This window comes from Phycodurus eques, chromosome 10 (assembly GCF_024500275.1).
Source record: "Phycodurus eques isolate BA_2022a chromosome 10, UOR_Pequ_1.1, whole genome shotgun sequence".
In the NCBI taxonomy this organism is placed as follows: domain Eukaryota; kingdom Metazoa; phylum Chordata; class Actinopteri; order Syngnathiformes; family Syngnathidae; genus Phycodurus; species Phycodurus eques.
In genome coordinates, this window is record NC_084534.1 from 2,706,966 (window position 1) to 2,722,511 (window position 15,546).

The 15,546-nt window shown below is 40.8% G+C and overlaps 1 protein-coding gene across 1 annotated transcript in view; it reads right to left on the reverse strand.

Annotated features, from left to right (window-relative positions):
• Window positions 1-13,487, reverse strand: part of atxn7l2a (ataxin 7-like 2a) — a 76,204-nt gene extending 62,717 nt beyond the window's left edge. Inside the window, exons 1-4 of the mRNA XM_061689064.1 lie at window positions 13,358-13,487; window positions 12,218-12,286; window positions 6,540-6,873; window positions 4,302-4,552 (exon numbers count right to left, since the gene is read on the reverse strand). Of these exons, the coding sequence (XP_061545048.1) occupies window positions 4,302-4,552; window positions 6,540-6,873; window positions 12,218-12,286; window positions 13,358-13,487 (784 nt within the window). The remainder of the gene's footprint in view (window positions 1-4,301; window positions 4,553-6,539; window positions 6,874-12,217; window positions 12,287-13,357) is intronic.
• Between the last annotated feature and the right edge of the window lie 2,059 nt (window positions 13,488-15,546).

Sequence of the window (15,546 nt, forward strand, 5' to 3'; positions counted from 1 at the left end):
ACCCCAACTCAAATGAAGTTGGGATGTTTTGTAAAACAAAAACGGAATAAAATAATTTGCAAATACTTTTCAACCTACACTATATTGCCAAAGGTATTCACTCACCTGCCTTGACTCACATATGATCTGAAGTGGCATCCCCTTCTCAATCAATAGGGTTTAATATGATATCAGTCCACCTTTTCCAGGTATAACAGTTTTCAGTCTTCTGAAAAGGCTTTCCACCAGGCTCAGGAGTGTGTAGAAAATTTTTGACGACGGTTCCAGAAGCACATTTGTGAGGTCACGCCGTGATGTTGGACGAGAAGGCCTGACTCTCAGTCGGCACTCTAATTAATCCCACGGATGCTTTATCACGTTGGTCTCAGGACGCTGTGCAGCCCAGTCAAGTGCATCCACACCGAACTCTCATACATGTGTTTATGGCCCTTGCTTTGTGAATTGGTGCACAGTCATATTGGAACAGGAAGTGGCCATCTTCAAACTGTTACCACTAAGTTGGGAGAAATGAATTGTACAAAAGCCCTTCGTATGCTGAATCTTTCAGAGTTCCTTTCACTGGAACTAAGGACCAATATTTTGGACAATTCCATGCTCCCACCTTTGTTGGAACAGTTCTTCCATTTCTTACATGGCTGTGCACCAATGCACAAAGCAAGGTCCATAAAGACATGGATGAGAGAATTTGGTGTGGATGAACTTGACTGCCCTGCACAAAGTCCTGACCTCAACCCGATAGAACACCTTTGGGATGAATTAGAGCAGAGACTGGTCATTCTCGTCCAACATAAGTGTGTGACCTCACAAATGCGGTTCTGGAAGAATGGTCAAAAATTCCCATAAACACACTTCAAAACCTTTTGGACAGCCTTCCCAGAAGAGTTGAAGCTGTTATAGCTGCAAAAGGTCGACCAACGTCATATTGAACCCTATCAATTAGGAATGGGAGGTCAAGTTCATGTGTGAGTCAAGGCAGGTGAGCGAATACTTTTGGCAATATAGTGTATTTTCAATTGAATACACTACAAAGATAAGATATTTAATGTTCAAACTGATGAACTTTTTTGGTGGAAATATTTTCTCATTTTGAATTTGATGCCTGCAACAAATTTTAAAAAACTGGGACAGGGGCAACGAAAGACTTGGAAAATTGAGGAATGATAAAACAAACACCCGTTTGGAACATTTCAGGGGTGAACAGGTTAATAGGAAACCGATAATGATTGGTTATAAAAGGAGCATCCCCGAAAGGTTCAGTTGGAGCAGCATCAAGGAAGGATGGGGCAAGGGTCACCACTTTGTGAACAACGGCATGAGCAAATAGTCCAACAGTTTAAGAACGTTTCTCAATTAACAATTGCAAGGAATTTAGGGATTTCATCACCTACGGTCCATATCATCATCAAAACGATTCAAAGAATTTTGAGAAATATCTACATGTAAGTAAGTGGCAAGGCTGAAAACCAACATTAAATTGAACCGTGAACTTCGATCCCTCATGCCTGGATCAGACTACAAGACAAACGTGGTCTTTCACAATGGCACTATGTCAGACGATTGCCATAAAATCTTGTCATATCTTGGTAAGCCACTGGCAACTAGGGTTGGGCATTGTTTGAATTTGAGCGATTCTGGTTCAGATTCCAGTTCCTTATTTTGGTTCCGGTTCCAAATGATTCTCGATTCGGATTCTTTTAGGAGGCTGGGTTTAAAATGTTCGCATGGTTTAAATAAAGGATGTCCAAATTATGAACATCTATTTTCCTAGCAGCCCACAGCATAGACTAAAATGAACATTTGTCTTGGGGTTCTTTATAACCAGTATCAATATCAAACCTATGAACTAAAAGGCAATGTGTGTCAAACTAACCCAATTGACTTTATATTCATTAATTAATGTTTCAGCTTAATTTTAAATATAGCATTGTTAAAATAGTTATCTGGGACCGTTTCAGCACGTCAAATGGTTTGTTTATATGTGCAAGTTTTAACATGACTTCCTGCTTTGAGCTTGTAGCCTTTTATTTTGAAGGGTATGCACTGGTACTCAGAAAACACAAAAACTTCACACGGCACCGGTGATGTATTTTTTTTAATGGATGGGACCAAATGCTATAAAACACAAATTCCTTTCCCGATTTTCACCGATGAGACACAAGGTTTGTCATACTGTGAGATGTTTATGTGACCTCTGTTCCAATTCATTGTGATTTAAAGTTGCTACAGTGACGTTTTAGCTCAATGTTAAGCTTTTTTTTTTCTGTCATCGGCTCTTACGTTGATTTGAATACTAAAATAAATGCTAAAAACCATCAGTGCAAAAGTGCAACCAACCGTTTACCTTGTTAGCTGTCTCAGTGTTGGCATAGATGTATTTTATTGTTTCACTCACCCAGTTGACTGAGAGTTGACTTGACTGAAGCTCCGCGCGGTGTAGGCCGAGGCTCGGGCGCGTCGGACGCGACACATCGTGAAAGCCTCCTTTGCACAATATAAATCTTATTCCAAGTGTTGCACTGAGGCGACTGGTCATTCATTTTAACAAAGTTAAGACACATTTTGACATTTATTTTAACAAAGATACATTTGCATATTCACATACTTTTAGGACAATACAGCTCGTAAGCAGGCAACATAATGTTATACAGCCTAGCAAGCTAGTGGTAGCACTAACGTTTGTACGTAAACATGCCGGCGTTCTGTCCAATCATCCTCTAATGCTTTGGTAAAAATTGGTTCGTGCGTGTGAATAAATGTTGACAATGGAGCCCCAGTATTCTGACAATGGCAACCAAGGAAGGTGAGGCACCGGTTGCAATCGCAATTCTATTGGTCGACGTCAAGGTGCGCTGTCCGAGAATTGTCGTTCATATGTCACACTACACGGAAGATAGCCCACCCCCAAAAAAACATGCTACACTTTGCATTTTGGCATTGTAGGGCTATCGTAGGGTCAAATCATTGGTCATGGATTTTGTCACACTAAAAGTTTTGTCATTGCTGACAAAATATGTTGAGCCCGATCCGCGAAATTGGCCGCAATAGCTAATCGGGCCAATATCGCTACTAAAATCCTGATCTGAACTAGCCATCAGGTGGCACTGGATTAAAAACCATCATTATTGTGTAAAGGATATTGCCAAGTTGGCTCAGGAACACTTCAGAACACCAGAGTCAGTTAACACAGTTGATCGCATCATCTACAAATGCAAGTTAAAACTCTACAATGCAAAGCGAAAGCCATATATCAACAACACCCAGAAATGCAGCTGGCTTTGTTTTTGGAAAATCATGGACGTCATGTCCTCCGGGCCAAAGAGGAAAAGGACCATGCGGTCTGATATTAGCGGAAAGTTAAAAAGCCAGCGTCTGTGATGGTTTGGAGTGTGTTGTGCAAGTTACCCATACCACAGGCACTATATGTAAAGTCACCATTAATGCTTGAAGGTACATGCAGGTTTTGGAGCAACATATGGTGCCATCCAAGAAACGTCTTTTTCAGGGATGTACCCGCTTATTTTAGCAAGACAATGCCAAGCCACATTCTGGACGTGTTACGACAGCGTGGCTTCGTAGTAAAAGAGTGCGAATACTAGATTGGCCCGTCAGCAGTCCAGACCTGTCTCCCATTGAAAAGTGTGGCAAAACCCCAGACTGTAGAGCAACTGAATGGGAAAATGGAAAGAATGGGAAAGATTTCCACCTACAAAGTTTCAACAATTGGTGTCCTCAGTTCCCAAACGCTTATGTTTACACTTGTGTTGTTAAAAGGAAAGGTGATGTAGATTACAGGAATAAACAGGCCTGCCCCAGGTTTTTTGGAATGCTTTGCAGGCATCAAATTCAATATGGGTGAATATTTGCAAAAAAAATAAAAAGCTGATCATTTTGAACATTAAATATATTGTCTTTGTAGTGTATTCAATTAAATATAGGTGGGAAGGGATTTGCAAATAATTGTATTCAGTTTTTATTTACGTTTTACACAACGTCCCAACTTCATTGAAATTGGGGGTTGTACAAAGTAACGTTTAATCATGGCTAGGTATTGCCATTTTCTCTTAAAGGACATCGGACATACTGCTCAACCTTGAGGTATTCATCATATTATCCTGATTTTAAGCTATCATCCGATAGCATTTGTTCCCGTTTCTTTCTGTCACAGTATAAAAAGTACTATCAAATTATATTGAGAAGATTCAACAATGATTATTATTAGGCAGATAACACAAAGTGTAAGATACAGTAAGCATGTATCCTTCAAAAGCCAACTTTTTAAAATTAAGATCCCCAGCACTTACTGGAGGCCACTTTGTTGTATGGCCTGGGAATACGGTGGTTTGGGACCACTGATGCTGGAGAAGAATCCTTCCTTTGCACGTGGGGCCTGTCAATGGGTGAAGGCCTACCAGGTGGGGTGCCTCCGTGTGGCCATGGGGGGTCTCTAATGGATGTGGGTGGAGAGCAAATCGGAGGCTCCAGAGGTGGTGGCTGCTTAAATACTGATAAATCTGTGTGGCTGCTGTGGGATGATTTTTCCAGTGGGGAATGTCTGTTGATGAGAGACAACCGACCATTAGAATGTTTCCTCATAAATATAATACAAGTGAGTAGTCTACAAAAGTTGGTTAAAGCCTCAAAATACATTCACAATTTCTAAAACACATCTGAAGTGACTGCTTATCACATGAGGACACAGTCAACAAATGTTCTGTAACTTGGTGGTCCTGGTTGAATTCATTCGCATGGAGAGCTACTGTATGGTTACCGGCGTCACGGATGAACTGGCTCACGATTCCAGCTGTGGGCATTGGGACGGTCCACTAATTTTTGTCTTCCTATCTGCAGATTTGTCACTTCTTCAAATCACAACAGCGAAATTGTTCAACTGTCCCAAGTTTTCAATAACTGTGTGAAACACGACATTATGTCTGACATTGAAGATTTGCTTTCGCCGTTGTTTGTCCCATCAGGGCGGAATGAATACACACAATTTCAGCATGAAATATAGAAATATACTATTCACCACGTAGAGAAAAGATTTACAGGCAACATGATAAGATAAATAACAAATGCTCTCAAACAATTGTATTTTGTTAATATGTGTGGTATGAGGTGCAGGTATCATTGTTGTCCACTTAGGTTCACCATCCTCACTATTTTGACACTGTAATCGTATTGAAAGTGTCAATAAAGTTCTCTCCTTCCACAATGATGAACCTTGTCACCTTAGGAGTTTCTGTACTATGGTCTACTAGCACAGCCTTTGTATCATGGTTTAAGGGATGTTTCTAAATAACAATGTCTAAGCTAACCTACTAGATCCCTTTATTTAAAGAGCATTACGGCTGCTCAGAATGAACACAAAAAAGGAACTGGAACTGGCGGTTTAGTCAATATGGAAGGACTTGACCAAACAGCAGTCAATTAGGCCCATAAGCTTTAGATGTCTGCAAGAAAGCAGAAGGTGAATATGAAACTGAATAGGAGCTTCATCATTCAGTATAACAATGACCCCCAAGCATGCATCTCAACCAACAAAGTAGAAGATTTTAACTTTTGGAACAGGCCAGCCAGATCCCAAACTTCAAGGGGGAATAAAGCCTTTTTTTTTTTTTTTTTTTTATTAATGTATGTGTTTAAACTCGTCTAAACACGGTATTCGGATTAATATTGCGTTCGTGAAATACGAATTCAACCGATTAATTCATCAATTTTCATGCATCTCAGGGGCCGCCATATTTGCCAATATCACCCTCTGCTGTCGACCGAATTTAATGTCACAGCTGGTCTTGCACTTGCGTTACAAACGTGACGGGACCGAACCTTGAAAATAGATTAGAGGACTCCCTGTGTATGTTGCAATAATTAGGGGTTGATGAAATGATGGTTTGAGACTCGCCGCCTCTGAATAACTAACATACTGTAACTATGGGTTGATGACATGATGATTTGAGGTTCAAATCATTATATCATCAGCCCGTAGTTATGCTAGTTATCCCCACATACACGGGGAGTTTGGTAATCCGTTTTTCCGTGTTTGGTCACGGGACATTCGCAACGCAAGCAAGAGAGCAGCTGTGATGTTATTTCAGTTGACAGCAGAGACCGATATTGACAAACATTGCAGGCCCCTGAGATGGATTAAAATTTATGAAATAATCTGTTTAATTCTTATTCCACAAATGCAATATTAATCATAACACCCCGTTTAGACGCGTGGGGTTATATACAACATATTCTTGCCCCCCCCCCACCCAAAAAAATAAATAAAATAAAAACGGGAGGGCTTTACTTTAAAACCAATGGAAAATCTGCAGGTGACACGCTGTGCACAACTGATGCGCAACCCGACCCCACCCCACAAGCATTAGTTTTAGTGTATGCACACTTAGGCAACCACACGTATTTTTTCATTTTCTGTTGAATTTGTACTTTTAACAGTGGTGTGTTCACTTTTAATATCCACAGTATCAACAGTAATATAAAGATATCAAATCACTGATCACCCCCTCATATCCAGCCCTCTCTATTCTTACCGTACTCCTTCCTTTGTGTTTTTGGCGGGTCTGTGCTGCGGGGGTGTAGAAGGGGCTTGTGAGGATGGTCTAACTGACCCGTCACCTGGGCCTCGACCATCCCATGATGACGCAGGAATGATATTGTTCCCCTGAGAAGGAGAATGGCTGTGATGGGTCCTCTGCTGGGGCTGGGGAGCCGGGGAGCGTATTCGAGCATAAAGTTTGGACAGAGGGCCATGTCTCCGCTCGCAGTGCTTCTCGAATGCTTGTGGCTTCACTACTTGACCACAGTGGCTACACACCACAAGGTAGAAGTCATCGTAACCAGGGTACAGGCCAAAGATTGACATGTCTGTTAGAAGAACCCAGAGGACTGTTAAGGGACAAACAATGATAAATGCGCACCTGTTTCATGAAAGAGTTACCATAATGATGTCATAAACTGACTTCAAACTCACCTTTTTAGAGAAGATAGATAGATAGATAGATAGATAGATAGATAGATAGATAGATAGATAGATAGATAGATAGATAGATAGATAGATAGATACACACAAATATATAGTGGGTACGGTAAGTATTCAGACTTCACTTTTGTTATATTGCAGCCATTTGCTAAAATCATTTGTTAATTTTTTCCCCTCAATGTAGACACAGCACCCCGTATTGGCAGAAATAAATGGAATTGTTGAAATCTTTGCAGATTTATTAAAAAAGACAAATTTCAGTATCACAGAGCCATAAGTATTCAGAACCTATATAACTCCATATTTAACTCTGGTGCTGTGCATTTCTTCTGATCATCCTTGAGATGGTTCTACACCTATATAAGACCTTACAGCGCATATAAGAGCAAATGAGAATCATGAGGTCAAAAGGAACTGCCTGAAGAGCTCAGCAACAGAATTGTGGCAAAGCACAGATCTGGCCAAGGTTACAAAAACAATTCTGCTGCACTTAAGGTTCCTATGAGCAAAGTGGCCTCCATAATCCTTAAATGGAAGACGCTTGGGATGACCAGAACCCTTCCTAGAGCTGGCCGTCAGGCCAAACTGAGCAATCTTTACTTTTCTCACCAACCTTGGTGAGAGAAGTAAAGAAAAACCCAAAGATCCCTCTGGCTGATCTTCAGAGATGCAGTCAGGAGATGGGAGAAAGTTGTAGAAAATCAACCATCACTGCAGCCCTCCACCAGTCGGGGGTTTATGGCAGAGTGGCCCAACAGAAGCCTCTCCTCAGTGCAAGACAAAAGAAAGCCCACATGGAGTTGGTTAAAAAATACCTGAAGGACTCCAAGATAGGTGAGAAAAAAGATTATCTGGTCTGATGAGACCAAGATAGAACTTTTTGGCCTTAATTCAGGCGGTATGTGTGGAGAAAAGCAGGCACTGCTCATCACATGTCTAATACAGTCCCAACAGTGAAGCATGGTGGTGGCAGCATCATGCTGTGGGCGTGTTTTTCAGCTGCAGGGAGAGGACGACTGGTTGCAATCGAAGGAAAGATGAATGCGACCAAGTACAGGGAAAACCTTCTCCAGAGTGCTCAGGACCTCAGACTGGGCCGAAGGTTCACCTTCCAACAAGACAATGACCCTAAGCACACAGCTGAAATAACAAAGGAGTGGCTTCAGAAGAACTCTGTGACTGTTCTTGAATAGCCCAGCCAGAGCCCTGACTTAAACCCAATTGAGCATCTCTGCAGAGACCTGAAAATAGCTGGCCACCAATGTTCACCATCCAACCTGACAGAATTGGAGAGGATCTGCAAGGAGGAATGGCAGAGGATCCCCAAATCCAAGTGTGAAAAACTTGTTGAATCATTCCCAAAAAGACTCATGGTTGTATTAGCTCAAAAAGGTGCTTCTACTAAATACTGAGCAAAGGATCTGATACTTATGGCTGTGTGATATTTCAGTTTTTCTTTTGTGATAAATCTGCAAAAATTTCAACAATTCCGTTTTTTTCTGTCAATATGGGTTGCTTGTGTACATTGAGGAAAAAAATGAAATTAAATGATTTTAGCAAATGGCTGCAATATAACAAAGAGTGAAAAAATGAAGGGGGTCTGAATACTTTCCGTAACCACTGTATACACACACACACACACACATTCACACACACATACAGCGGCTGAAATAAGTATTTAACACGTCACCATTTTTCGTCACCAAATATATTTCCAAAAGTGCTATTGACATGAAACCAGATGTTGGGAACAACCCAAGTAATCCATACATACACAGAAAGTAGAACAAATAAGATCAGAAATTAGGTTGTGTGTAATAATGTGAAATGCCACAGGGAAAAAGTATTGAACACATGAAGGGAGATGCAAAAAGGCATTGAAAGCCAAGACAACACCTAAAATCTATCAATAATCAAACAGCAATCCAGCCCCTTGTCAGTGCAAATGAATATCAGCTAGTTCAGTCCGAATTGATGGCCTAAAAAAAGTTCTCATTGCTAAGGTGTGAGTCTAAACATAACAGGATGGGTAAGATCAAAGAGCTGTCTCAAGACCATCGCAAACTAACTGCTGCAAAACAATGATGGCATTGGTTAAAGGCACATAGCTAAGCTTCTGAATGTTCCAGTGTGCACGGTTCGGGCCGTAATACGTAAGTGGAAAGCCAATCATACCACCATAAATCTGCTTAGATCAGGAGCTCCTCACAAGATTTCTGACAGAGGAGTGCAATGAATAATCAGAAGAGTTGTCCAAGAGCCAAGGACCACCTTTGGAGAGCTTCAAAAAGACCTGGAATTCGCAGGTACTGTTGTCACAAGGAAAACAGTGAGTAATGTACTCCGCCATGGCCTATATACACGCTCACCACACAAGACACCATTGCTGGAAAAAAAGCATGTCAAAGTTTGCTGAACAACATTTGGACAAGCCAGTTAAATAGAGGGAGAATATAGTCTGATCTAATGAGAGCAAAATTTAACTCTTTGGATGCCATAATGCACACCATGATTGGAGGAGAAATGGTACTCACTGCACATCACCCTAAAACACTATACCAACAGTGAAGTTCGGCGGTGGGAACATGATGGTGTGGGGCTGCTTTTCAGCAAATGGTACTGGTAAACTTCACATTATTAAGGATGAATGGGCAAATGTACAGAGACATTCTTGACAAAAATCTGCGGCCATTTACGAGGATAATGAAAATGAAACGAGGGTGGACATTTCAGCAGGATAATGATCCAAAACCTACTGCCAAGGAAACTCAATTGGTTTCAAAGAAAAAAAAAGCTGCTAGAATGGCCCAGCCAATCACCTGACTTGAATCCAATTAAAAATCTATGGAAAGTACTGAAACTCAAGGTCCATAAAAGAAGCCTACGAAACCTTCAAGAATGAAGACTGCTTGTGTGGAGGAATGGGCCAAAATCACTTCAGAGTAATGCATGCGACTTGTTTCTCCATACAGAAGGCGCCTTGAAGCTGTCATTGCAAACAAAGGCTTTTGTACAAAGTATTAAATAAATACCAGTTGGCATGTTTCATACTTTTTCCCTGTGTCATTTCACATTATAACACAACTTAATTTCTGAGCTTATTTGCTCTACTTTCTTTGTATGCATGGGTTACTTGGGCAGCTCCTAACATCTGGTGAAATCTTCATGTCAATAGCACCTTTGGAAATATATGGTGACGTGTTGAATGCTTATTTCAGCCGCTTTATATACACATTTATATAGACATATACAGAGGCTGCAAAAAAGTATTTAGCACATAATTTTTCTCACTAAATATACTACTCAGTCAAACAACTACTCAAGTATAGAGTAACTCATGAATAACTTCTGATTTAAAAAAAAAAAAAAAAAAAAAAAAAATGAACTCATTATTAAAATAAATACAATTATAAAATAATGACAATATATGGGAATCCACACACAACTACCACTGTTTCAATTTTAAACTGGCCAAAAACCAACAACACACGGAGTGGACCTACAGAAAGATTATTTGCTTTATTCATTTAAATGACATCATGAAGAAGGTGTTTACTGACCAGACTTATTGAGAGAGTGTGTGTGTCTGCATGCATGTGTGTGTGCGAGTGCGAGAGAGAGAAACATCTGCAACTTACCGCAAGGTGTTTTCTCAAGTTAGAAGTGAGCTGAAATATCCACGTTTGGGCAGTCACAATTTAAGACTGTGCCGCATGACAAAATTGTTGTTTTTCTGAGTCTCTAAAGTAAAAACTCGTGGCTGTCCCGCCCCCCACAAAATGAGTCACTTTGATCGGCCCACGAACGGTTTGTGTGTGGTCATGTGACTGCCTTGTGCCGTCTGATTATTGGAGTCCAGTGGCACTCATTGGCGCAGCGGCCTCTTTTGCGGAAGTCAAATATGAAGTCCAAAAATAGATTGCGCACACACTAATGGATAAATAAAAGTAGCGAGCGGCATGTCGATCATTGTAACGGAATAAAAGTATCGATTCTTCTTCACATAACTACTCAAGTAAAAGTAAAAAGTATGGTTCATTCAAACTACTCTCACAAGTACAATTTATCCAAAATGTTATTTGAGTAAATGTAATGGAGAAAATCTAGCGTGTTACTCCCCAATTCTGATGGCGGGAGACGTCAGTGTGTGGCAAACACAGTTGTCACCTCAATTTAGAGCGATTTACGTCTAATGCTTTTTCTCATTCCTGAGGTATGCATGATCAATTTCAAATTCAATTAAGCTGCGACGGAGTGCTTTTACATGTTAATAGCGGTGAATTTTTATTTATTTATTTTACAGTTGTACGTACAATTAAGAACAATTACAAAACAATTCATTATGGAATACTATTATGTGAAATCCAAACAAACTGAGGGTCTGCCACTGTCAAGGAACAGAAGGAGTGACCGATGTTCCACTATCTAACCATTCAATTTGTGAGCTTGTGAGCAATAAAATGTAAAATGCCTTGCAGGACCATCTAACATGAAGCTGTGGTGATCATGTGACGCGTCATATGCAATGCCCGTTCTTCATTACAACGGTACCAACTAGAAAAAGCTGTACATGCTTTTGACGGTTTACTATTGGTACTGTCCAGTTGAAATAAGCATATGTAGGCTGCTCGGCCTTAGGGATGACTGCCAATACTTGGTTAAGGATCTGCGTTTACCTTTTAGATGATCTCTGACGGTGGTTGATATAATCATATGAGAAAAATACAGAATTCGTGTGATAAAGTAATTACTTGGAATGTTCAATACCACTTTTTTTTTTTTCAGTCCGACAGTAGTATGAGTATTTATTCTTGAGTACTCACCGATGCCACTAGTACTTTTGATACATAACATTTCAATTAACACGACAGATAATTGTGAACAAAGACGTTTCTTTCTTTCTGACGCGCACAACAATTCAAACCGCCACAATGTAGCGGCAACTACTGGTGAGGACGACTTAATGTCGATATTCGCAGCCTTCAAGACTACCCTATACTTTGAAAAAAGGCCAATATCGGCGCAATAGAGATAACTGGTATCAGTATTTGTCCATTCCTCGGTTTTCTACACACATATACTGCGGATAATGATTGTCATAATATTGTCCAGGTCATTAAAAAATAGGTATATTGTCACAAACCAGCTGCTATAAAAACATGACACAGAAGACAATAATACCACTAATACTTCATTTTCAAAGGCAACAACAATTTATCTCAGACTTACCCTCCTTGCTGAGTGACATTGCCTCTGCAGCCTTTTTGCCATTTTTACTGCAGTCATCCGCATCAGGTCCTAAAACAACACACGAAGAACATTTTCAGGAAGTTCAACAACAACACATGAGGGGAGGTGATGCACAATATGAAGTTGTACATTAGGCTACTGGAACACAATTTAATCACTTTACAATGGTAACTATTTCTGAAAAAATTCACACAAGGCTCTTTAACTAAGTTGAATAAACGGCTGTGCAGAGGTGAAACTGTTTAGGCGTTGAATGTGATTGTCAACTCGTAGCCAGGTCAATGTTCTAGTGTAGTTGGGAAATAAAGAATAAAAATGGTTGAGATGCTGTGTATAGACTTTATTGGCGAGTTGTGAGCAGAGTTACAACTGGGTGGATGCCAAACAACGGGTGAGCGCGCACACTGAAAGCTGGGAAGGGCCAACTATTTGGGCTAAGAACTGTCACATTGGATTCCCTCGGGAGCACAAACATGGTAAACGTCAGTACATCGGGGGTGGTTGCGAAAGGAATCGGGGTGAAGTGCTACGAAAAGGCGAAAAGAACAAGAGTGACGTTAAGTTAAGGCAAGGAAAGGGTGGGCCAGCATTTCCATGGTGGTAATAGCATCAGACTCCTCTGTCACCGGTGTCTCCTCTCAGAAATTCCCCCAGCCACTAGCTGGCATGCTAATGCTAACCAACTATCCTGCCGTCAACGAAACGCCTATATAGCTCGTTAGCAAGCTAGCCTAGCTTTTCACGGCAAGAAGTTGATCGCACAGCCTGCCACACGAGCTTCATTCCGCTCTCATGTCACCACTGCCCGGCTCGTTTCATTGCAATTGAGCACATCCGACAAGCACAGGCTACATGAGTTTTAACAGAGCTCTCCCACTATAATTTAAACATACAATTCGCCCATTAATAAGTTAGCCTGGTCATTTTCTTTCATGACAACGTATGCAGATAGACCGAGAGCAGCGCAACATGTTACCTATCCAGCGCTAGGACCCGGCAGGGTCTTTGTTTGGGTAACATGGCTAGCTCTGCCCGAGCTTTACACGAAAATAAACCCTTGGCTTGTTTTTATTAAACACATTCGTAGCAGCCAGATGTGGCGTCATTACGCTCTCTTACCGTCAGGTGCTGTCACACCGGCCCACTCGGCCCAAGCAGTCCAGCTTTGACCCACGAAATCATCGAAGCTAGGCAGCCGCCGATCGAGAGCAGCCATTACTTTCACTGCGCGTTCACGCACCGCCATCATCACTGCGCGGCAAACCACTTACGTCATAAGTCGCGCTCTCGACAAGCTGCTCGGAACTTGTCGCGTGCGCGTTTTTACGCGACCCGAGTGAGGATAAGCGCTTCGGAACCGGGATGCACGGATGGAAAAACCACCACAGGAACACCGGGAAGGTTATGTTTGATAATTATTCCAACATATTGTTAAAAACAACTTGTAGGGTTCATAGAATATGATACAAGAACTACGTGACTGCAGTTGCGAGGATGCTTCCTGTCCCGAGATGAGTTCAGTATCCACCCGACTCTGGCGTCTGAACGTTTGATATTTATTCAGCTATTTTCTATTACAAACTCCAACACTTTAGCTTAATTTAAATACCTTTAATCATGTTTATTAAACAGCTTTTCAGAATTGTTTACATATTAAACGTTAAAGTGTGTGGCTTTCCTAATCAGTATAGTAAAAAAATCAGTATAGTAAAAAAAACAGCTGGACTCCAATGAAGGTGGAGAACCATCTCAAGGATGATCAGAAGAAATGGACAGCACCCATGTTAAATATGAGTGTCACAGCCAAGGGTCTGAACACTTATGGGTGTGTGATATTTCAGTTTTTCTTTTTTTTAATCTGCAAAAATTTCAACAATTCCATTTTTTTTTCTGTCAATATGCCATGCTTTGTGTACATTGATGAGAGAAAAAAATGAACAGATGATTTTAGCAAATGGCTGCAATATAACAAAGAGTGGAAAATTGAAGGTGGTCTGAATACTTTCTGTACCCATTCTATAAACAAACAACCATTCGTACTCACATTCACACCTACCAATTTAGAGTTTTCCATTAACAGAGTCTGAAAATGTATGTTTCATATATACAAAATATTACTTCTATTAGTTTTATACAACCTTCACGTTATTTTGTTCCTTTGTTCCGGCCATGTAGTGCATACTAGCTGTTCCCAGCCATGTTGTGACTATTAGGTGTTTTTTGATAAGTTGAGTACAGCTGGACAAAGATAATTGTTTTCATTCCTTTTCTTCTCTGACTTTCTAACTTCTAAATAACAAAAGTGTTTCTTTGCTTGCACTTCAATAAGGGGTAACAACTTGTGACGACTTGTATCTTTTCCTCTCTTTGCAAAGACTTTTCTCTCTTTTTTGTAATAAAACCCCACAAAAACAAGATTGCCTCCTTATTCTACCAGAAAAAGATTTGCCAAAACAGTTGGTGTCAGAAGTGGGATTCTAGGATTGATCACCGATAACTGATTGTTCATCCAGGACCAACGCATGAGTTCTGCCTCCACCCAAAGAATTATGACGGGGGGGCTGCCGGGGCTCTGGATGTCGGCTCTCACCTCAGGATCCAAACGGACCTGTTGTCCTCCAAACAAAGAATTATGGTAAAGCAATTTTTAATTCCTTCAAAATTGGATCATTTCATATGGTGTACTGTATTTGAAACAATCTTGCCTTTTGTAATAAGTGGTATTCGTAACTGCTCTCCCCACATTCCATTTGTAAAGGTCTGAGTCCTTACGTTCGGGTTAATGTTCTGGATTAAAGTCCTTAAATTTGAAATCTAGATTACAGTTTCCCGGTTGGAGTTCGGAGATTTGGGGTTTAGGTTCCCAGGTCAGAGTCTGACAATCAGGGGTGACAGTGCCCAACAATTTCCAAGATGTTTGAATACTGTAAAAAAGAGAAGCGCTTCTAATGAGTACTGGAAATGGGAAGTGGGAAGAGCAACCACAAACAAATTACCGGTGTATACGTTACTTGGGTTGTTTGGTGGAAGGACAAAAAAAAATAAGAATTGAGAAGAAATTTTGAAAAATGCCAAATGTCTGGATATGTGGTTGACTGTTAGATTTAGATGCAAACAGGGACAGAAGCTTTCTGACAAAAAACATGTTTCGGGCAAGTTACTGATAACTGTGTATCGCCTGTGGTCTAATCTGTCCGAGTTGGCCAAGGGGAGGATGTCAGGTTGTGGTTACGAGCTGGGTTCCACAGTGGCCTCCACAAATCAATCACCCTATAACAAAGATCAATGAGAGTGCAATCTGGAAGATG